The following is a 21565-nucleotide window of genomic DNA, read 5'->3' as shown; positions in this document are numbered from 1 at the left end:
CTGACTTGATCAAAAAACAAAATGGATGGCGTGTAAGGAACGTCGGACGGCAGCAGGCCAGACAACCGACATGAAATGGACTGGTGTGCAGATACACACAAATGGCCAAAAGGCGACAGAGTAAATGTGGCAAGCTGGAAAACAAAAACAAAAAAGCACCTCTCTGAACATTTTATTACAGAGAACCTGAACCACATCCTAAAAAGAGAAAGCAGAGTGATTAAGAATGCTGAGCACAAGGGCACAAGCTTGTGGCCACCAATGATGCAGTTCCCATGTTTGAGAATTTAACAACAAAAAGAAAATTTTAACACCTGGCCAAGTTTTCAGGACTTTGTGCCCTGGAAAGAGCAAGGGCAACCCCCACCCACTAGCCCTCAAACCTGAGTGATGGGCGACAGTGGGGAGAGGCTGGGCGACACCTGCTGTGCCTGTGGCCTCCTGGCCTCCGAGCTTAGGGACAGTGGGCTCACGCCGGCCGGGTGGTGCTGTGGAGAGGAGCCAGGCGTGCTCATCCCTGCAAGGGAGGGAGTACCCCATCACTCTGATGAAGCAGTAGGCACCCCTGACACAGGGCTCCCTTCTGCTTTACCCCCCGCCCCCATTCCCCAAAGACCCCTGCCATCCGTCTTTCTAGTAGATGTGTGTCCTGTAAGCCTGTCAATCAGTCTCTGGACCACTGGCCCTCAGGAGATCACGTGATCAGATTGGTCCAGTGAGAGTCTGTCCCAGGACTTCTGCTGGAACTCCAGGTAGAGAGGAGTGAACCAGGCCTGGGAGAGAAGGGGTGTCCCGGAACCACAGGGGAAGGGCTCACCGAGAATCAGGAACTGAGGGGAGAGATAACACTGAGATCCAATCCAGCACCACAAATGCTTCCTGGTTTCAGGAGACCATTAATTCCATTTTTTTGCCTAAACGGGCTTGGTTTTGGTTGGTTTCATGCTAGCTGGTCTTGCTCAACACTGAGGTTTTCTCTTAACATCCCCTTGCTCTCCTCGCTCTACTTTGAAGAATGTGTTCCTTCCATAACTGACCAGAACTTTTGTCCCCCAAGATCTGTGCCTGTCAGACCCTCTCCCACCTTGTGCCCGTCTTTCCTTGTTTACTCCCCATGCTGGAGCCAGCCAGCAAGGCCACCCTAGCTACAAACTCAGTGGCTTTTTTATCTTCTCCTAACACACTCCTTCCTGATGGAGCTCCTGCAACGGAGGAGCAATCGGATTGCCGAACCCCTCTATGCTGAAAGAGATAAAGGAAGCCAAGTTCAGAGGGGCAGCAGTAGGGGGCTGCTGGGTTATCCTGGGACACCATGCAAGGATGCAAGACATGGCTCTGCCCTATGCTGGCAGAGCCCTGAGGACTGGCCTGATTCCCCTACATTGTTTGCTTGTCCTGGAGATGGAAATAAGAACCCTCCTGAGTTCACCTAGAGACCCTAGTGGGGTCTCTGAAGAATCTAGCTTGCAAGGCAAGGCCGGGTAAAGGCACCTGAGTCACAAGAGTGGGTGGGGTGGAGGTGAGAAGAATCCTGCCAAAAGCACTAGTTCAACCTTGTTCCAGCGGATCAGATGCAGGTTCATGGCAGGTGGGAGTGCAATCAAAGTGCCCCAAGAGAAGCAGGCAGGGCACCCTTCCTCTCCCCAGAGCAGCTACCTAGGGAGGATGTATCATCTGTGTCAGTGCGGGCCTGGTCACGCCTGCACTTCCCCTTGGATGCCCTGGTGGCCACGCTGCTAGGCTGAGCACAGTGGGGTGTATGGGAGTTGGGGGTCTTGGCACCCCAGGCTGAATCCCAGAGCCCATTTCTGCGCAGACTTTGGGCCCAGAATCAGGCTGCTACGGACACAGCTAGATCAAGGGAAGATCCAGAGAGGACTGGGTAGGAATGTGAACGACACCCACTAGTAGTACACTCAGGGTCAGGACCCTGGGTCACTCCTGCATCTTCCTTGAGAGCACACAGCCTCATGGCCCAGAGGGCCAAAGAACACTAGGGGCCCAGAGACCGAATGTTGGTAACCAGCAGAGGCAATGCCAGGAACAAGGCATGGTGTGGGCAGCAGGTGTGGGTAGAAGTGCTGCAAGCAGGCACTCTCAGTCCAACTGGAGGCTCAGAACCTGTACCCACTACTAGGAGCCTTCCATTTCTTCAAGGGAAGCCAGAAACCATTTTTTATGTGTATTCTCCCCAAATTTAAAGATCAATTCAAAGTATCACATAGGGTTATGGCCAGGCAAAATACACCAGTGGGGTAGACTCAAACACAAAGCTGTTTTGATCTTCTCTGTCCTTCAAGGAGTAGCCACCACTTCAGAAAGGACAACTGGGCCAGAAAAGCGGATGGATGCCTTGCTGTTGAATTCCTCCTGGAAGTCTGCATCACCTTTGAGAAAGGCATGGGGCCAGCAGGAATGGAAATCGGGGTGGGTAAGGAGGGCTGCCAGGTGGCAGGGACCGCTCAAGGCACAGAACCCCACGTTCAGGGCTGCTGGCGCCAAGCTCTGCCAGGAAGAAGGATGGGGTCTTCTCTCCTTTAGGTTCCAGGGAGTGTCCAGGGAAACAGACAAGAGGGACCACTGTCCCCCAATATGAGGCCTCCCTCTTCCTCCTCAGAGGTTCGCTTTCTGATAGGCAGGCAGGCCAGGGGTGGGGGGCGATCTCTATGCATGCCAGGGGTTGGCAGCTCGACTTGACTTAAAACGCGCCTGGAAAGCTCTGGCCCTGCCAGGCAGGCTGCTGGAGCGGCAGGTTAGCAAACAACAGAACACATGTCAGACATTATGGCTAGTGCTCCGAGCCAGGCAGCCGGGGTCTGGGCCCCACGCTCGGGGGTCTGCTCCTTCCCACGCCTATGGTTTTCACATGTGTTGTGTTTTCCTGTGCTTTGTTTAGACTGGGCACAGGCTGGAGGTGCATGGCTCCTGGGGAGGCGAGCGCTGAGGAGCTGCCAAGGACCCTCGGGTGGAAAGGGTGGAGGCTGCATCAAGAAAACAGGGGCCTGGAAACAGCAGCATCTACACAAGGGGGTCCCAGTGGTCCCAGAGCCAACCTTCTGATTCCTTACTTTGCACATATGGGTGTTAATATGTGTTCCCGTAGTCCCACCCCACCATTGCTAGGGGGCTGTGGGTCTCGGGCTCCCTTGAGTTTGTTCATTCTGTTTTCTGGGCCAGCAGGAACGGGGCCAGGCATGTGAAAGAAAGAACATAGTCTCAGCACTGTTGGGCCAGGAGCCTGCTCCCCTGCCCACCGTTCTAGCCTCCACTGTCTCGTCTGAAATCCTGGGGACAATGGCTCTATCCTCAACACCCCACAGCTGCCCTGGCCCTGTTGGCACCAAAGCCAGAGGGGTCCTAGCTCTACATTCTCCACTCCCCACACTCCCACACTGATCCTGCTGGCCAATTCTGCCTTGAAATCTCCAACAATCCTTGCCTTGATTAGGTGCTACTGCCCTGATCTTACAGTCTGTCTTCCCAGTCACCAGAGAACCTCAGCAAATGTTACATTGAGTTCTATTCTCTGAGAAAACACTTTATACTACTGCCACCAACTGGAGCAGGAGGCTGGCCGGTAGGATGAACAAGGCACGCTAGTTCTGTGGTTCCCTGGGGCCTGGGGCAGGCAAAGTAGAGACCCCACTGACTCCTGAGTCCTGACATGTGCAGACCCACAGAGGTTTCCTGGCCCCTCTGCCCATCCTACCTCCTCCCTGAGGTGCAAATTTACACACAGCACAGCCAGTGTGAGTGCAGGGGTAATGGCAGGGGTAGCGGTGAGGGATGTGGGTGCCTGGCCTGGGGACAGACAGGAGCAACATGACTCAAAAGCATCAGAGTGAGGCTAGGCGCCAGGGTACCCTACTAGGGAAAGAGGCGTGAACAGGGATGGGGCAGGTGAGGGGTCCCAAGGAGCCTGGAGGAAAAGGAGGCTGCGGTGGAGGGATGGCATATACAAAGACCTCAAGGGGAGCTCATCTGCTGAAGCGGGGAAGGCAGGGGGATGGGGTAGATGACAGGGGGCAGACTAGTGGGTCACCTAAGGTCTGGTGAGGGGCATGCTGGGTACTAGGCTTAGGGCAGGGAGCTGACACCCATTCTGGGTGGAAAAGAGGTCAGGGGCTGGCAAGAGACTATGCAGGTGGTATGGAGGATCCAAGCTAGGCTGGGTCCTGACGTGAGGCCAATGGGTCAGGGCATGGAGAGGAGAGAGAGATCAAGGAGGTATCCTCCATGGTTCCCGGTCAGGTTTGTAGAGAGTCAGTCTCCTGGAGGAACAGAGTTGGGACAGCACCAGGAGATAGTGAGATGAGCAGGGGGTCCATGGGATGTTCCTGTGCACACCCAGGAAGAAATGGGGAGGGAGTCAGAAAGCCAGTCAGCAGAGGGTGGGAAAGCGTACTAGGGAGGTCAGGCTTGGCCCTGTCTCTTGGCAAGGGGCTGAGTGTGAGGGAAGAAGGGAGTAAGCCTGGCCCACCCCAGCTGGATCAAACCCTCCTAGACTGTTCTAAGTTTAACCAGTCCTTCTGAAGCCCCTAACACACCCTGGGAAACACCATCTGAGTCTTGGGGGCACCACGAGCCCTCCACCCTGCGGTTCTTCTCCAGACTGTGCACTGTCTGGGACACTTTTCCCAGGCAATGCCAGGCCCCCATGGTAGGCTCTGCCTCCCCCCTTTCATGCCTGACATTTTGGATGTGACCTGTTAAGTATTCTTTCAAGCATAAGTGTCATCCTCACTAGACGAGGAGCTCTGTGGGCAGGATGTGCCCCTGACTGGCCTTACCCTGGGGGGCACCGCCGATGCCCAGGTGCGTCAGGTTGGTGGCGAGGTTGCCAGTGCTGCTGGAGCTGCTGAGCGCGGGGAAGGTGGGCTCCTCGGGGTCCAGCGGGGTCGGGAGGGGTGAGGGGAAGTGGATGTTGGTCAGGTCAGGCAGGGAGCCCCCTGTGTTGTGGGTGGCGGGGATCAGGGCTGTAGTGTTTTCCTGGTCAGCAGATGGGAAGATACTGGGGAGAGGTCAGACAGAGGGGGTTGGTGAGCTCTGGGTCAACTGAGTTCTCCCTTGAGGCTGTGCAGGGGTGGGAGGGGCTGGCCCATGCTGCAGCCTGAATTTCCAATGGGACCGTAGGAAGCAACTGATCCTTGTGGAACACGGGGGCTGCCTGGGAATGGGGTATCTGTGGATTAGGGGTGAGACAGCCACCATCATTTGGGACAGGGAGGGATAGGAGAGTTCCCTACAAGGAATGGGGGGGGGGGTCTGCTGGATGGCCACCGCCCCTCATGTCAGGATTTGCAGCCTTGTGAGTGGTCGGAGCCCCTGTGGTCTGAGCAGCCCTGGCAGCCTTGGACATGCAGGGCTGGCCCTGCTGACTTACTTGATTCCGGGAACCTCACAGGACTTGGGCCTGGACCCTGTCTGAAAAAGAAGAAGCAGGGGCTGAGCAGCTTCCCCTGAGCACTGGGGTTCCCAAAGGCTCACCCCCACAAGGCCCAGGAGACCATGGATAAGAAGTGCGCTTACCAGGCCCCAGAGATCCCCCCAGATGAACAATGGTAGCCCACAGGGTGAGAGGGAGGCCTGTCCTAGACACATTGAGGGGCAAAACCAAGTGTGTGGAGAGGGTCTCCCTAAGGCCCCTTCCAGACCATGCTGTGTGCTGGTGAGGTACACCCAGCCCAGAGGTGAAGCTGGCCATTGCGGAGCAGGCGTCGGGAGAACACGCCTTGCCTGCTCTTTACATCTGAGCCTCAAGGCTGTGCCACTGTCAACAGTCGCCAGCTTGGAAGTGGTGGGGGTCCCTGGAAACCTGGGGGCTACAAGGCTAACCCTCACGCCATTCCTGGATGGGGCAGGCAGGCTCCTGGGGCTGCCTCTGCTTAACACCTATTTGTCCATGCAGAGAAGGATACCACATGGGGAAGCCCAATGAGGCTTGGACTGGATGCCATGAACACATGGAAGACACTATCCACCCCCTAGGTGCCCTGCCTTTCAGTGGTGCCCCAGAATTGACTCCTATAGGGCTGCAGGCACAGTGTTATTTCAGGGTCCCCACTGCCCAAGAATGATGCGAGCCAGTCCTAGCACTGGGAGGGGTCCCAGGAAAAGCCTGCCGACACAGAGACTGTGGTTTTGCCCCCTGCTAGCCAGGGACACTATCACCTAAGATTTGCAGGCAGAGTAAGGAGCACTCATTCAAGGACGCACATGCTTCAAGTCTCTCATTCATGGACAAAAGAGGGAGCACTCCACCGATGGCGGCAGACATGATGGGACAGGCCCAACAGGCTGACGAAGCCCTCTGTCTGTATCACGCTTGCTAAGTCCCCAAGTGCCTGGCAGGTCCTGGGGCAGACACTGCTGGCCTACGTGTTCTTTAGGGATTATTGTACAGTAATGGGTGGAAGGCTGGGCCTGCCTCACCTCACACGCCTGCTGAGGGGGATGCCCAGCTGGCTGGCAGCGATTGGAGAGCCAAGGGTGGTGTGTGACCAGCAGGCATTAAGCCTCTGTGGGGAGGCCAGAGGAACAGGTTTCTACTTGGCCACCAGCTCCCTAATTCTAAGTAAACATTTGCTTCGTTACCGGATTTGTGCAAAGCATGTTGACAAAGACTTTCTAAAGAATCTTTTCAAAAGCATTCCACAAACATATACTATAGGACTTCTAAATGGTATTAAAAATCCATCATCACTCCCCACCCTGCCCCCAACAAATCCAGAGTGATGCTGGGCTGTGCCTCTCTCTTCTTGCTCCCAGGATTTCAGGTATTCCTCCCAAGAGCCACCACACTACTATCTTCACTCCTTTATGGCTGCACTTCATTGGTGTGTGAGAAGATGCCAAGACCCTCGCTCAGGCCTCTCGAAACTAGATGTCTCCACTGCCTTCCTATTTTGTTTGGGTTTTAGATTCTCTCTGCCTTACCCTTTCCCCCATCCTACCCCCCCACCAACATGAAAATCACATGCACTCCTTGTGCAAAACCATAACATGCAGACAAGGATGAAGAGCTGGCAGCGCCACCCACAGTAGCCACATGAGGACACACCCCACTCTCGGCGTCCTTCAGTCGGGTCACACACCTGACGTGTCTACAGTCATTGGTGCACATGCATCTCTGTGTGTTTTCTGCCTCTTACGTAAGTTTTATGCTGCTCTTTTCACATAACAATGTAACTGTGCATTTCTCCATGCCAGTAAAAAGCCTTTAAATACCCCCACTAACATGGCTGGGAGCATTCCACACAAGGGGCTAATTCCTTACAAGCCCTTACTGTCCACAGAGTGCTGTTTCCAGGTGAATTCAAGTGTTCTGAACAGAGGTCTCTGGTGGACATGTTGCTGTCCCTTCCCCCCCTTGCACTGGCCAGCACTGGGTTTTAATTCTTTACATTTTTGGCCAGTTTAACAGCCTTCTGTGAGTGTTAACCAAGTCCCACACAAGCAGCCATGTCTGGGTGGGGTCACACTTCAGGAAAGGCAAAGCCCCAATGGGCAACCATGCCGCATTCACCAGGGGTGTGCTTAAAAAGGAGGGGAGTGCCTGAAAGTCCTCAGGTTCTTACCTTCTTGGTGTCCCACACCTGCTTGGGAAGGTTCTTGTCTGTCTCAGATGTGGCCTCCTCCATGCCCGGGACTGTTAGCAATAACACTGGAGGGGTGTGGAGAGAAGGGAATCAGAGAAGGAGTTTCTGTATCCTTGTGGCGGTACTGGAAAGCACATGCCAGAGGCAATCCTAACCCTGATATCATCTGTCCCAACAGTGATTCCTGGGGATTACACTAAAGTACAATAGGGTTTCATTAGAAAAAAGAAAAAAAAAAGTTTAAAGACTAAGTCAGAAAATCTGTGACTTAAAATGAAAACAACAGCTCTAGAATCAAAGATGTGTGGGTTCTGGAGCCTCCCCAATGACCTAGGGATTAACTCTCAGCGCTATCACCACTACGGCCTGAGTCAATCCCCAGCCAGGGAGCTGACCCATATATGGTGCAGGCCTCTCCTGTCTCTCCCGCAGCTCCCCTCAGTAGTGTATTTCAGTGGATCCACCGGTTCTGCTCCCCACTCTGCCTCTGGTGAATCCTCTCATTCCCTGCAACTCTGGCCTACACCCCATTTCTTCTACAGAAAAAAAAAAAAAAAAAAACCAACTTAAAAACAAAACAAAAGATGTGTGGGTTCTGCCTCTCTGGGGATGATGCAGACTCCAAGTCACACAGACCTATCCCCTGCCTCATGCAAATGGCTACCATGTGGAGGTCTGCCTTGTCCTCTGGGCCACCAGCACCAAGTAAAGGGATCCACGCCACCAGCTCAACATTGGCTGAGGCAGAACTAGTCCACAATGGCAGCAGGGGCCACACACAATAGTGGCAAATTGAGTGCTGCAGAGAAGTGAGAGGGAAGGTCTTAGGGACCTGATGGGCACTGTTCGGGGTCCTGCAACCAGTTGTGCCTGAAGGCCCCTTCCTTTGGATATTTCAGTTAAGGTGAGATTAAACATTTTCTTCATGAGACCCAATTTCCCTGTAAGCCTGTTAGGAGGTCCATCTTCCTAAGGCACACCCCCAGATGGGCTGATTCCTCCTTTCAGAAATCCATCTAGGGGGTGGGAAGGCAGCAGGGCCCGACCCTGTCACCACCTAAATCTCTCTTAAGGAACAGGGGCAGGTGATGGCACACCCCTCCTTCACCCAAGGCCAAGGGGACTCTGATCCAGAGGTACCTTTCCATAGTCAGAGAGCAGTGGGGATCTTAGCGGTCTGCTTCTACGCTCAGTTCTGTGGCGAGGCTGGGGGTCTGGGGACAGAATTACCCCAGTGAGAGCCAGTTAGGTAAGTTTTGGAAAAGAGTCAGTCCCTTCTGACCCACTGAATCCAGGCCACACACAGCAGTCCACAGGTGTGGACCAGGAAAGTGTTGAGCAGCAGGGCAAGAAAACAGCAGTGTGAGGTGCTGGAGGGAGGGGTACCTAACGCTGAAGGTCCACCCTGGACTATCGGTCATGAGCTGATGAATGCCCTTTCTGCTTGGAAAAGAATGTGCATGGCTCCAGACTGTGTGGCCATGCACTGAATCAAAGAACAAAAGCCCATGTACGTTTTCTAGGAGTTTCTGTCTCCACCTAGAAAACATATACACTCAACTCAAAACCCAATTCAAGCAGTGCCATCTCCAAAAATTCCTGAGTTCCTCCCATTGTCCAAAGCACATACGAGTCTTTCTTTGAAGGTCCATCCACCCATGAGCTTGAGACCTCTGGGGGCACAGGGGCTACCACCTGAGGAAAGACACCCTTATGCCCTAATACCTCTTTTCTGGTGCGTGTCCTGGGACCCTCCTGTGAAGGGCTCTGGTTGGGTGGGCGTCATTGTGCTCTGGTGCAGGGCAGAGTCAGAATTGGTCCTGGGGGAGAGGAGAGACAGTGAGTCTCGACCCCATCCGAGACAAAGGGATGGTCCTGCCTCACTTTGCCCAGGACCTGCCCAATGGGGCAGGATGGCATTGGGGTTCTTTTGAGCTGTTCTCAAAAAAAAAAAAAAAAAAAAAAAACCCACAGGACAGGTGAGTTTCATCTGCAAAGCCAACTGAAAACAAAATCCCCAGCAAATCTGTCCCTTCATCCCTAAATAGTCTTCCCCAATCTACCGCCCATGCCCCACAGGGGTTTCTTAGCTTCAGAGAAATGATAGAACCTTCCTCCCTACTGTCACTGGGTCCCCTTCTGGTGATAAACACCACAGGCAACTCTGCTCTCCAGTTAAAAATCAGCTGTGTCAGGTGGGAAGGGGAGGCACTGCACAGTGCCAGAAGAGGGGGGAAGCCAGCCCAAATGCTGCCCAGGGACAGGTGACAGAATCTGCTCCCAGGCACCTAGAGAAAAGGTTCCCCAAAGAGCCCCTCGGATGCCCAGGAAACTACAGGGACTTGACAGGGAGCCTGGCAGAAATGCAGAGAGCTGCATGCACCCAGCAGCGACAGACCAGCCATTCCAAGTGGCATGGGCAAGTGTGGTTCAAGAAGAGAAGCAGGTTACAAAGGATAGAGCCTGATCCTGGGGCTGGCCAAGCAGTGAAGAGCCTTTAGGAATTCTGAACCCTCCCGCTCTATCCCTGAGCAAGTATTCTGACCTCTTGATGCTCAATTTCCCTATATCTAAAATGGGGAGAATATTTAAGTTAATGGAGGTGGTGGCCAAAATAGGATCTGATATACCAACTTGCTTGCTGTAAATTTATTTATGTTACTGAATTATATCTTTTACATTATAGTGTAGATATATATTTATAGCTTCCTTAATTTTGGTCTTAGTTCACTGAAATCACCTATATATGTATTTTGTGTACATGATAAAATATACATAAAATTTACATTTTAATCATTTTTAAATTTACACATTTACAGGATCTAACAGGTTCACAAAGATGTTTAATCATCACCTATTTATGTTAGGTATTCATACTAGACCTTTACAGATGATGAGATTATGGGTGGATTTTTTTTCTCCTCTAGATACATTTATGTATTTCCTGGTAATAAATACACAATAGTTACATTTTCAAAGACTGTTTAGCAAAGTAGGAAACCACTCATAACACAGCATTATATGAAAAAAAGCAAGCTACAATATACTAAATATCCAAATTTCAACTTTCCATAAAAAAGAAAATGAAAAAAGGTTGCAAACAGAAGGGGGGGGTAAAACACCCTGGGAAATTTAAAGTTGTGACTTCATTGTTACAGGGATAAGGATTTTTTAAGAAACTTTTGGAAAACTTCTAGTTTTATGATTTAATGCGGCTGCATGTTGGTTTTTAAAAATCCATGTGAAAGTTGGTTTTGTTCCCCAAGGGAGGGCAAGGGCAGCTGGGGTCACTGACCTTCTCCAGCTGGTGTCCGCAGGTGGCGATAGGTACACGGTGCCATATGGGCAGCTGTCAGCGTGAGCCTGAGTTAAGGGGAAGGTGCTATGGGCTCAGACCAACCTCCCAGCACCCCAGAAAACAGCTGGGTGGGAAGGCAGAGCCTTTCCTGGAGGCCCAGGGTCTTTCCTGGCTGTGACTGTCCACCTAGGACCCAGCACTTACCCCCACTTCTGAGAGGGACCTGGGTGAGAATGCAGATATGGATGCAGAAAAGCCTCTAGTTCAGCTGGTCCTGGTTTTGACCCTTAACTCTGGCATGGTGGAGAGACTCCTGGGGCCCCAGGGCTGAGGAGAGGCAAGCTGGTTGGGCTCCCCAGCCATGAAAATTGGAATTGGAAAAGAATGGGCCTTTCTGTTCTAGAGAGCAGGGGTTCTGGGAACAGGGCTCAGACTCGGGGGTGGGGGGCGTGGCTGGCTGAGGGTGTGGTGGCAAGACCCCAACTATCTTTGCCTGGCCGAAGTACAGAGTGAATTTTGCATATTGTCAAGATGGATCCTCCCTTTGGATCTGTCTGGGTCTTGCTCAGATTCCCTCAGCCCTCTCAGTTGGGAAGTTCTCAATACAGCCTCTTGACACTTCAGGAGGCTCCCCAGGGGATTCCCCTAGAGCCTTCCTGTGCCCCCTACCTGGACACTCTGCTCTAGCCTCCCCTTCCCCACTCCCACCTCAGGTATGTACTCCAGCAGTACCCTCTGTTCCACACACCCCCAAACCCCCACTTGGCCAAGAGCTCCTCAGCTTCCTGCATCATCTCTGCTTCTCCAGGAAGTCCTCCTCGGTTACCCTGCTACTGCACACTGTCCTGGTGCTGCCAGGAAGCCTAGAAGCACTGGGACAGCTCTGATTCCACTCTCAGAGTCAGCATCGAGCAGCTCCATCAGTTAGTTACCAATGCCTCCCCCCAAGCCCAATCCCTTGGGAAAGGATATCTGTCGTCCATGCTTGTCCACTGACAGGGGCCTGCGGTGTGGGGAGCCAAGCCGGCCACGCTCTCGGTACACTCTGTCCACCAGCCCGTGGTGCCGAGTGGTGCGGCTGGTGTCCAGGCCCGAGGACTGGAAGGGTGTCTAGGGTCAGAACGGGCCATTGAGGGGAGAGTGGTGAGAGAGATGAGAAATGAGAAAAACCCAAACAGTTATCATCTGTACCCAGAGACCTGACATCAGGGCTCATTCCAGCAAAACACCCTCATCACCGCTCTGCAACCAGGATGGGTTTCTTCCTGGGTCCCAGCCTCCAGCGCTGCAGGGTGGGAGCGAGCCAGGGGTCCCGTTCGCTGGTATGGCAGGCGTGCAGTGTGGTCGCATGCACGGGTCAGGCAGAGCGACAAAAGCTCAGGCCCAGCCGGTTGAGGTGCAGACGGTGGGAGCCCACATCCCCCCTCCCAGCCTCACCAGGTGCAGACGGGCCTCCGCCCTCTCTCTGGGCCTGGCCAGCCTCCTCTCCCCACCTACGTCATCCCTGGAGGGGCCTGCCAAGAGACAGCCCCAGGGCTTCCAGCCCAGGACTTAGAGGGGCCCACCTGGCCATGTGCTGGCTCCCCCAAGGCCAGTGTGGATTGAGACTCAGCCTCCCCCACTGCCTCATCCCAGCACCACCAGAAGCCAAAAGCAGGCGCTTTCCGGAGTCCTGGCCCATGACTTGGCCGGATGGGGCTTCCTTCCAGCACCTGGGGCTGGCATGAGGCCCCCAGCCAGGCCCTGCATACACCTCCCTCCCTCCAGGGCTCTGTGTTCCTGGATCCCCAGAAGCCTACTCTCTTTGCCTGTCCTGGCACTGTGGGGACTCCTCTCCATCTGACTGGGGCGAGACTGGTGGCCCTAGCCTGCTCTGGATGCAGTTGACCCCCCTCACTCACCCCTCCTGCCTGGCCATCTGGCCCTTGGGCCCTTCTGTCTTCTCTGGGCATTCAGGCAAGAAGTAATTTCCTTCTGGAAGGCTGCCACTGGCTGCAACGGCTGCTGGTGCCCACCCTGAATGCCCCAGCCAGTGTGCAGGGCTGACGGCTCTCTGGACATCTGAGGACCATGTCCCTGTCTGACTTAGCAAGGATCCTGCCGCTTGAGTCATTCTGTGCTTGTGTTTTGCAGAGTGAGCCTGAGAGATGGCCAAGACCAAAGATGGGCAGAGACCTCGACATCTAGCATGGACACTGGAGGGCAGGGGCCCGTTCATCACCTCACAAAGATGCCTGGAAGCCCAGAGGGGAAATCGAGGCAGCTGAAGCAGAGCCAGAGGCAGACAGAAGCTCAGGCCCAGCCACAGCCAGGTTCGCCAGGCCATGTCTCAGATCTGTGCACACGCATGTGTGCCTGTGTCAGAGGAATGAGCCATGCAGCATTGGTGCACATGCCCGGATGCCCCCACCAGGGGTCTGGATTCATTTGCATCCAGTGGGCAGACACCTCCTGCCTCGCCGTGGGGGTGGCCAGAGGGGATACCCAGCACCAGGCACATGTGGGGCACCATGGCTGCAGCTGGGGGGCTCATTTACCATAGAGACAGGAGCCGCTGCCAGGGCCTCCCCCAGAAATCCGCCAGGCTGAAAATCAAAGAACCAAGACTTTGAGACTATCCTGGTTTATCCAGTCTCAGAGGATGGCCAACAAACCTCAGCCCCCTTGCCTATGGGGCCTAACACACTCCAGAGAGATACTGTATTCAAAGGAAAAGGGAATTGGGGGAAACAATGGGAGAGGAGAACCAGGGGAGAGGGGAACCCCCACCTAGGAAAGGCCTTGAGAGAAGTCAGGCCCCTGGGACATACCCATGGTTCCCAAGTATCTGCTCTATGGAGAGTCCTACCCCAAGAGTTGAGCTGGGAGGACCCCAAGTCAACAGGAGGGACCCCAGGACTCATGCCAGCAGCAGCACAGGAGGGGTGCAGCTGTGGAGGAACTTAGGTAGGTAAGTAGGGATCAAGCTCCTGTGGACCCACCTGACTCCACTGTACCTAATGGCATGTGGTTGGACATGTCTGTTTACGAGGCTGTCCCGGCAATGAGAAGGATTTGTGACAGGCTGTAGCCCTGTCCTTGCAGTGTTCAAACAGTGTGCTGGGGTGGCCCAGTGCCCCATGCTACCTTGTCCTGCTTCCACCTGCAAACCAGGGTTGGGTGTGGCTTGGGAAGCCTGAGGAATAAGGCCAGCCCTGCGCCTGGCCAGTGGACCTTATCTCTGGTTATTTATGATAAGGACGTGAGCGGCAGCCATGCAGCCTGCGGGAGCAGCGCTGTGTGGGTCTCTGCCAAGAAACGTTTGCAGACAAGTGGGGTCAGGCTCGGGGCCTCCTTCTGAGAATTGTTGGGCTTGTGGATTAGTGAGGCAGTACGGAGCCAAGTCCCGAAGGCCCCAAGCGGTTCCCGCTGCCGCACAGCCGGCCAACAGGTGTAGCGGCTGCTGAAACAATCGCCACCAGACCTCAGCTTCACTGAGGTGTGTGCTGACAGGCCAGGCCTGTCAGGAATGGGGGAGCCCTAATCAGGTTTTCCTGGGACAGTGAGGGCATGGCTATGGGTGGTACTCACCTGGAAGGGCAGGTCCACAGTACCACTCCCAATCTGGTTCACGTTGGGGAGGGACCCGCCATAGTACTGGCCGCGGCTGGGGCCCAACTGCAGGTACTGGGACTTCTGGAGCTGAAGCTGCAAGACACAATTCATAGCTGCAATGTAGGTGGGGAACCCTCCCAAGCACATCCCACAGGGCTCTAAATAGATCAGGCAATGGAGTCAGAGGTTATGGGACCCAGTGACAAAGAATCTTTTTTTTTTAAAAGGTTTATTTATTTATGCATATAAGAACCGGGGTACAGGCCAGAGGTGGGGTGTGGGGTGGGAAGAGCATTCACCGGAGACAGAGTGAGGAGCAGAGATTCTTAAAGGAACCAAGTATCTCTTCACACAAAGAATGGCAGAACCAGAAGTACCGAGTGCCCTGCAGGGGGCTGCCTCCAGGGCGCATGACAGCATTACTGGGTACAGACCAGAGGCTGAGTACTGACTTAGATACAAGAGAAACAGGCTTTGCATGGCCTGGAGCAGAGGGGCTAGCTAAGAAACCCAGGACTGGTTCTCCAAGTACAGATGTATGGCACTCAGGCAGCACACATGGAGTGAGGCAACCAGACCTGCCCAGTACTATGGCATTCTACCCAAGTGCCAGGCACCTTAGGCCTGGCCCACTGACCTCATGGGGATATAAGGTGGCCAAATGCCTCCACTGTCCCCTGCCCAGCACTCTCATGGAGATTACGCACCCTGGGCCAGGGTTTAGGACCTGGAGCCCTGGCTCCCTGACCTGCCCCAGCTGGATCCACTTGGCAGGGAAGAGATGCCCCTGACTGGACAGCACCATGGTAGCCCTTAGAGCCAAGGGCCCACACACCCCTGGGTAGCAGCTGGGCACGCTGGCTGGCCAGTTGCTAGGGTCTGCACTGTGTACACAACAGTGCTGCTCACATCCCCTCACAAACAGCTCGGGTAGGCTCGCCAGCTGGCTGCTACACTGCACCCCCCCCCCCACACACACACACCAGCCCTGTTTCCTGGGGGGCCGTTGACAACCGAGCGGGAAGTGAGGCTGGGAATTGGCTGCCTGCCGGCAGGCCCACACCTCACCCAGGTAAACAGCTGTTTCCTGAAAGCTGTAGGAGCCAGGAGAGGGGCTGACCCTGCTCCCTCCTTCGCGGGTGGTTCCGGGCATTAGTGGGGCCGGCCCAAGATCTCTCCCCCACAGCTGGAGATTCTCACCATGGACACCCCACTGTGTCCACCCACAGCCATGCCAGATGAAACAGGCCAGCCCCTGCTGGGGGGAAGGGAGCTAGGCAGGGCCCAAGCCAGCACAGGGTACAAATCACTTGAGACTCCCCTCCCATGCTTGCTTTGTGTCTGGGGGCCTGTGCTGCATCCACCTCTCACAAACCCCTTCAGAGCCTGTTTCCCCTCTCTGGAGTGGATTTTCCAGGCGCATATGTGTGACACACAACTGGCCTGTGACAGCCCCACTTCTATACCCATGCAGCAGGGGCCTCTTTGATACCTACCCTCAGAGCAGACCCCAGGTCACTGGGGCATCCACTCTGGCTTTGCTATTGTTTTAATAGCTTCCATGGTGGAAGTTCTAGATTTACAGAAAAATTGCACAGATGGTACAGATTTCCCAACATTCCCCATCCAAAGTCCCCTAATGCCCTCTGACCTTGCTGGGGGGCTCATCAAAACTAAGAAGTGACATGTGCAGTCACTGACCACCCACATGCCTCCTGGTTCGTCTAATCACATTTACATGTCTGAAATGTCCTTGCTGGTGAGCCCCATCTACCATCCCTCCCATCCCCACCAGAGCAAGCACTCAGGATTCACGGTCTGCTGGCCTCACTGTGTCCAGTGCCACGGTGAACTCCCCAGTAAGTGTCACCCCTGTATCTGGCCTCACCATTCACCTGCCTGCTATACCCCTGGGTCTTCTCCAGAATAATAGCCTTAACCTATGCCTCTCAAGCCCTTCTACACTGAGGTTTGAACAACCAACAGTGACCCTAACAGAGGTGACAGGTGAGGTACCTAAGTCATTCCTTCTACATGCGATCAGGGAAAGGTCTCAGGGCAAGGGGGGGTCACGAAGCAAGCCATGGACACCTTGTACTTGTATCTATGCTCCAGCATTGCAGGTGACACCCAGAAGGTGGCCCTAAGCTCCCACCATGGAGCACAGAACCCTCAGTCCCTGGGGCCACAGTCACAAATAGGAGACTTGAAAGCAGGGACTGACAGCGCGCAGCCAAGAGGCAGACATCCCAAGTCCAGGTATGGGCAGGCTGATTCCCCTGGTGATTCTGGGGGAGGGTCCTTCATGCCTCTTTTAGCCTCTGGTGTCCTTGGCTTGTGGCCTTATCCCTCCAGTCTCTGCCTCTATCATATGGCTTCCCCTCAATATCTTTGTCCCAAATCTCCTTCCTTTCTCTCATATAATGTCTATGGAATCAGGCCAACCCCAGTCCAGGGCAAGTTCATCTCCACACCCTTAATTGCATTTTGAATGAAGTCACACTCCCTGGTTCCATAGGTAAGCATGTGGACACACCTTTTGTGGGTGCACAATTCAATCCATGATAGGCCCTTCAAGTATGTGAGGGTGGGGGGTACCAGCACACTCCACAGTGGGCAAACTGAAGCTCTGTAGGCAAGGGACCTGCCCAGGGCCAACAGGCTGGAAGTGGTCAATTGGGGCTTGTACCCCACTCCCGGAACCTGACACACGTATGACCTATGCCAGCTCCTCTAGTTTTGGTTGGAGTATCAATCCCATTTCTCCACATCAGCCCCCTCAAGGGAGGCCTCAAACACTGCCTCCGCCTGGACACCTCGCATCCCAGATAGCCTGTGCCTGAGTCCCCTGCACAAAGTCTTCTCTCATTGTGGCCCCACACCCATTCTCCCTGCAGAGCCCTATGTGGCTTCCCCCAGTCCTCCTGATAGGACCTAAAGGTGTCTGCTGGGCACAGCACACATGCCTGCCCCTAAGGGCCATACCCTTGTCCTAGCAGCATCCATGGGGGCCTGCGGGGACAGGGACCTCAGAAGGCATGGCCTGATGGATGTGGGTACTTGTCCAGGGCAGATACCTCCCTCCTCACTCTCATTCTGCAAAACAGGGTGCAGTTACACCCACTACCTGCCAGTCCCAAGGCTTCATCTCTAGCCAGAACCTAGGGCAGGCCAGCAGCAACTGCCATAACAACTGCCCAGCCAGCTAATGAGATTAAGGAGCAATAACACTAAACACTAAATGCTGGATTTTTCCTGAAAAGCCAGGGAAGCAAGTAGGGTTAGGAACAAGCACAAGGAGGGCCACGGGAGGAGCTGTGTGCTCCCTGAAGGCCTCAGTTTCCCCTTTCTCAGCAACATCCTCAGCTTTCTCTGGTCACTGAGTTCCAACATTGGGTACCTTTGCAGTTCCTCTGCCACCTTGGGACTCAGGGGCCCCAGGAGCTTCCAACTGGGTTGGCCAGGCAGGCTGCCTCCTGCACAGCTCAGCACCCCAAACCACCGGATTCCTGTCAGATGTTGGCCCCATGAGGACCCTGGTAAAACATACACACACAGGGAACAGGCAATGAGACATGGAGGCTGTGTCGGCACAGGGACGACTGGACACCCTCAGGACCCCAGGCAGGGATATTTCTCTTGCTTCCCCTGGGAACCTGCTCCTCGCCCTGGCCTTGGGGAAACTGAGCAGTCTATTGTGCAGAGGCCCTGCACTGCCTGTAGTTATGCCTGCAAAAGTGGCCAACCAGGAGAGTCTCATGCTATTTTCCTGTTTTCAAACATTTTTCTTTTTATTTTATTGAAGTAAAATTCACATAACATAAAATTCACCATTTTAAAGTGAACAGTGGCACTGGATTTATGAATGGTATACAATCATCACCTCTATCTAATTTGAAAACACTTCATCACCCCAAAAGGAGACCCTATCACCATGAGCAGTCACTCCCCATGCCCCTACCTGACAACCACTCATCTGCCTTCTAGATCTGCCTGTTCTGGACATTTCATATCCATGGATCACACACCCTGCGGCCTTTTGTGTCTAGTCTCTCACACAGGATCATTTTTTGAGGTTTATCAAGTTGTAGTTTGTTAGGGCTTCACTCTTTTTCATGGCTGAATGGTATTCCCCCATGTTGGCTGAATGGTTGAACGCCATGTTCAACCATTCATCGGCTGATGAACACTTGGTCTGTTTTCCCCTTTGATTAACTGTGAGTCGTTCTTCCAAGAATGTGCATGTACAAGTATCTGAGTCCTTGTTTTCAATTTTCTCAGGTATATCCCTGAAGAGGAATGACTATCATGTGGCCATCCTGTGTTTAGCTTATTGAGGGGCCACCAGATTGTTCTCCATGGCAGCTGCATCATTTTCCACTGCCACCAGCAATGAACAAAAAGATTCCAGTTTCTCCAGTACCTCACCATTGTCTATTAGTTTCTGTTGCTTTGACAGAAGCCATGCTGATGGGTGTGACGGTACTGGTGGTAGCTGAGAGTGGCACTTCCCTGGTGAGTAACGCTGAGCATCTTTTCACATGCTGATTGGTCATTTATCTCTTTCAAAAAGGTCTCCTCAAGTCCTTCACCCATTTTTTTAAAAGATTAATTTTATTTATTTATGCATACAAGAGCTGGGGTGTAGGCCAGAAGTTCGGGATTCACCAGAGACAGAGTGGGGAACAGAACAGGCAGATCTACTGAAATACACTGCTGAGGGGAGCAGCGGGTGAGACAGGAGAGGTCTGCTCTGCCATGGGAGGCCCACCCATTTTTAAAATGGATTGCCATCTTCTTGTTGAGTCTTAGGAGTTCTTTGTATATTCTAGATATTAATTCCTCATCAATCATGTCGTTTGCAAATACTTTCTCCCATTCTGCAGGCTGTTTGTCTTTTCACTTTCTTGACAGTCTTTTGATGCAGCAGTTTTTGAGGCTGATAGAACCTGATTTATCTACTTTTGTTGTGTGCGCTTTTAGTATCATAACTAAAAGCCAATCTCCTGATCAAAAGCCAGGAAGACTTACACCATTATTTCCTTCTAGTTTCATAGTCTCAGTGTTTACATTTAGGTGCTGGTCCATTTTGAGGTCATCCTGGTTTACTCTGTTGCTGCCCTGTTCCCCCTCACTGCCGGCCCCCAAGTGAGAGCCAGGGTGACCCCACAGAGTTGCCCATGTTTGAGTCTCTCCTGATAGGTCTGTGAGGAGGAAGGGAGAGGGAGTAATGAATGGAGGAGGACTGAATGAAGGTGTCTTAGGCGTGTGGCCGAGTGCAATTTCCAGGCTGAGTCACTAGGCCCCAGCCCCGGCCCCCCGGCTGTCCGAGATACTTGCCAGCTGCCTCCAGCTCCGTCCCAAAGTGTAAATACAGAACCAGATACACAAACATCCCGTGTGCCTTGGAATGCCTTTAATCAGGCTCTGATGCCGCTGCCAAATTCCCAGCCCCGCTGAATCAGAGGGTCTACATGAGCATGCCTTTTCCTTGTTGGTGGCAGCTGCAAAGAAGAGACTTCAGCAGGGATGCATGAGGGTCCCTGGGGTTTCTGCACAGTTAGTTCTTGGGGTCCTCTCTCCTGGAGAATGAGACCTAGCCCTGCCCACCAGCCAGGTGCCTGCCTAATCTGGGGGGACAGGAGGGGGGTGGTCCTTGCAGCAGCTTTCAGAGTGGGAGACAGCATCACTGTATTACAAGTGGAGAGACTGAGACACGGAAGTAAAACTGGCAATGGGGAGGGGGCCTCAGTTAAATTCCAGGCTCTTTCCCTGGCAAATCTCAACCTCCCATCAGCTGCACACGAACCCCCCACCTCCAACCCCACCTTCTGCCCCTGGGTTTGTACACCAATTGAGTCTTTTCTGGAACAACTTCATGGAGTTCCTGCTCATCATTGGGGTTTCAGGTCAAACATTAGTTTATGAAGCTATCTCAGGCCCCCACTTTCAAAAAACCCTCTGTGTATCAGCTCAAGTTGCATAACAAAATGCCACAGGCCGGGTGACTAAAACAGCAGTTTCTGGAGGGAAAGTTCTGGATCACAGTCAATATTGTGCAGTTCTGGTAGAGTCCACTCCCTGGTCTTTCCTTGAGGATTGTCTTGTGACCCTTCTCTCCCTATCGTGTAGGGTAAGGGCCCCAATCTTATGACTTCATTCAATCATCACTGCTTCTTCATGGCCACATTTCCACATAGTCACACTGGGGGTCAGGATTTCATGTGTGAATTTTGGGAAACACCCCCACAGACATTACCTTCCTATATCTGTTCAGCAGGCCTGCATGCCCTGACAGCTAGGGGTCCTGCTTGCCGAGTGCCTGCCCCTAGGGAGAGGCCATCCATGGTTGTGTCTGGAACTGGGGAACCCAGAATTTCCCCATGCCCTGAGTCTCTGGAACACCACAGCCAGTCAGGCAAAGCCCATGGATCCTGCAGTTTGCTCACTCTCTCCCTGCAGGAGCCATAGTCTACAGGGTGGGTGGCCTGCAGGGAGATCCAGATGCACAAGGCTGATAGTCGAGATGTGGCACATGGGAAACTGTGGGTGGCATTTCCAGAACCAGTTCCCCAAATACAAGCAATGTGCCCACTCTTGGCTGGGGAGGGGAGGCACCTGGAGAGGCAAGACAGCACAAAGGAACACTGGCCTACCTACCAGTGTCCCCTCAATATTCAGGGCCACTGAGTATCACAAACTGACCTTGTCTGAGTAACGTTTGCAGATATAATTCATGAGAGATCTGACATGAGGTCACCTGGGACTTACAGAGGTCCTAAGCCCAGAAACTGGTGTCCTTATAAAAGGAATCACGGGGGCCTCCCCGGTGGCGCAGCAATTGAGTGCTGGGCTGAGAAGCTGCCCGCAGCCTCTGCAGCACTGGTTCAATCCCCGGCCGCCAGGCGAGGGTCCCACGTGGCGCGCAGACCTCTCCTGCCACCCGCTGCTCCCCTCAGCAGTGTACTTCATCTGTCTGCCTGGTCTGCTCCCTGCTCTGGCTCTGGTGAATTCTCTCACCCTCCCACGCTTCTGACTGTACACAATGCTTGTATAAATAAATAAATAAATCTTT

At 53.6% G+C, this 21565-nt stretch overlaps 1 protein-coding gene across 3 annotated transcripts in view; it reads right to left on the bottom strand.

Moving 5' to 3' along the window:
* The window catches only part of CRTC1 (CREB regulated transcription coactivator 1), a 60698-nt gene that overhangs the window by 9821 nt on the left and 29312 nt on the right, over positions 1–21565 (bottom strand). For 2 of the 3 annotated variants that reach the window (XM_037506204.2, XM_054693387.1), the window contains exons 2-9: positions 14467–14583; positions 11869–12006; positions 10894–10955; positions 9324–9418; positions 7578–7663; positions 5384–5424; positions 4791–5011; positions 384–517 (exon numbers count right to left, since the gene is read on the bottom strand). In XM_037506204.2, the coding sequence (XP_037362101.1) occupies positions 384–517; positions 4791–5011; positions 5384–5424; positions 7578–7663; positions 9324–9418; positions 10894–10955; positions 11869–12006; positions 14467–14583 (894 nt within the window). Of the gene's footprint in view, positions 1–383; positions 518–4790; positions 5012–5383; positions 5425–7577; positions 7664–9323; positions 9419–10893; positions 10956–11868; positions 12007–13433; positions 13482–14466; positions 14584–21565 lie in introns of all 3 variants that reach the window. The other variant, XM_054693388.1, reaches the window with a different exon arrangement.

This window comes from Talpa occidentalis, unplaced genomic scaffold, assembly GCF_014898055.3.
Source record: "Talpa occidentalis isolate TD23 unplaced genomic scaffold, MPIMG_talOcc4v2.1 talOcc4.12, whole genome shotgun sequence".
NCBI lineage: Eukaryota > Metazoa > Chordata > Mammalia > Eulipotyphla > Talpidae > Talpa > Talpa occidentalis.
Note: the sequence above shows the minus strand (reverse complement) of the source record. Positions and strands in the feature narration are given on the sequence as shown.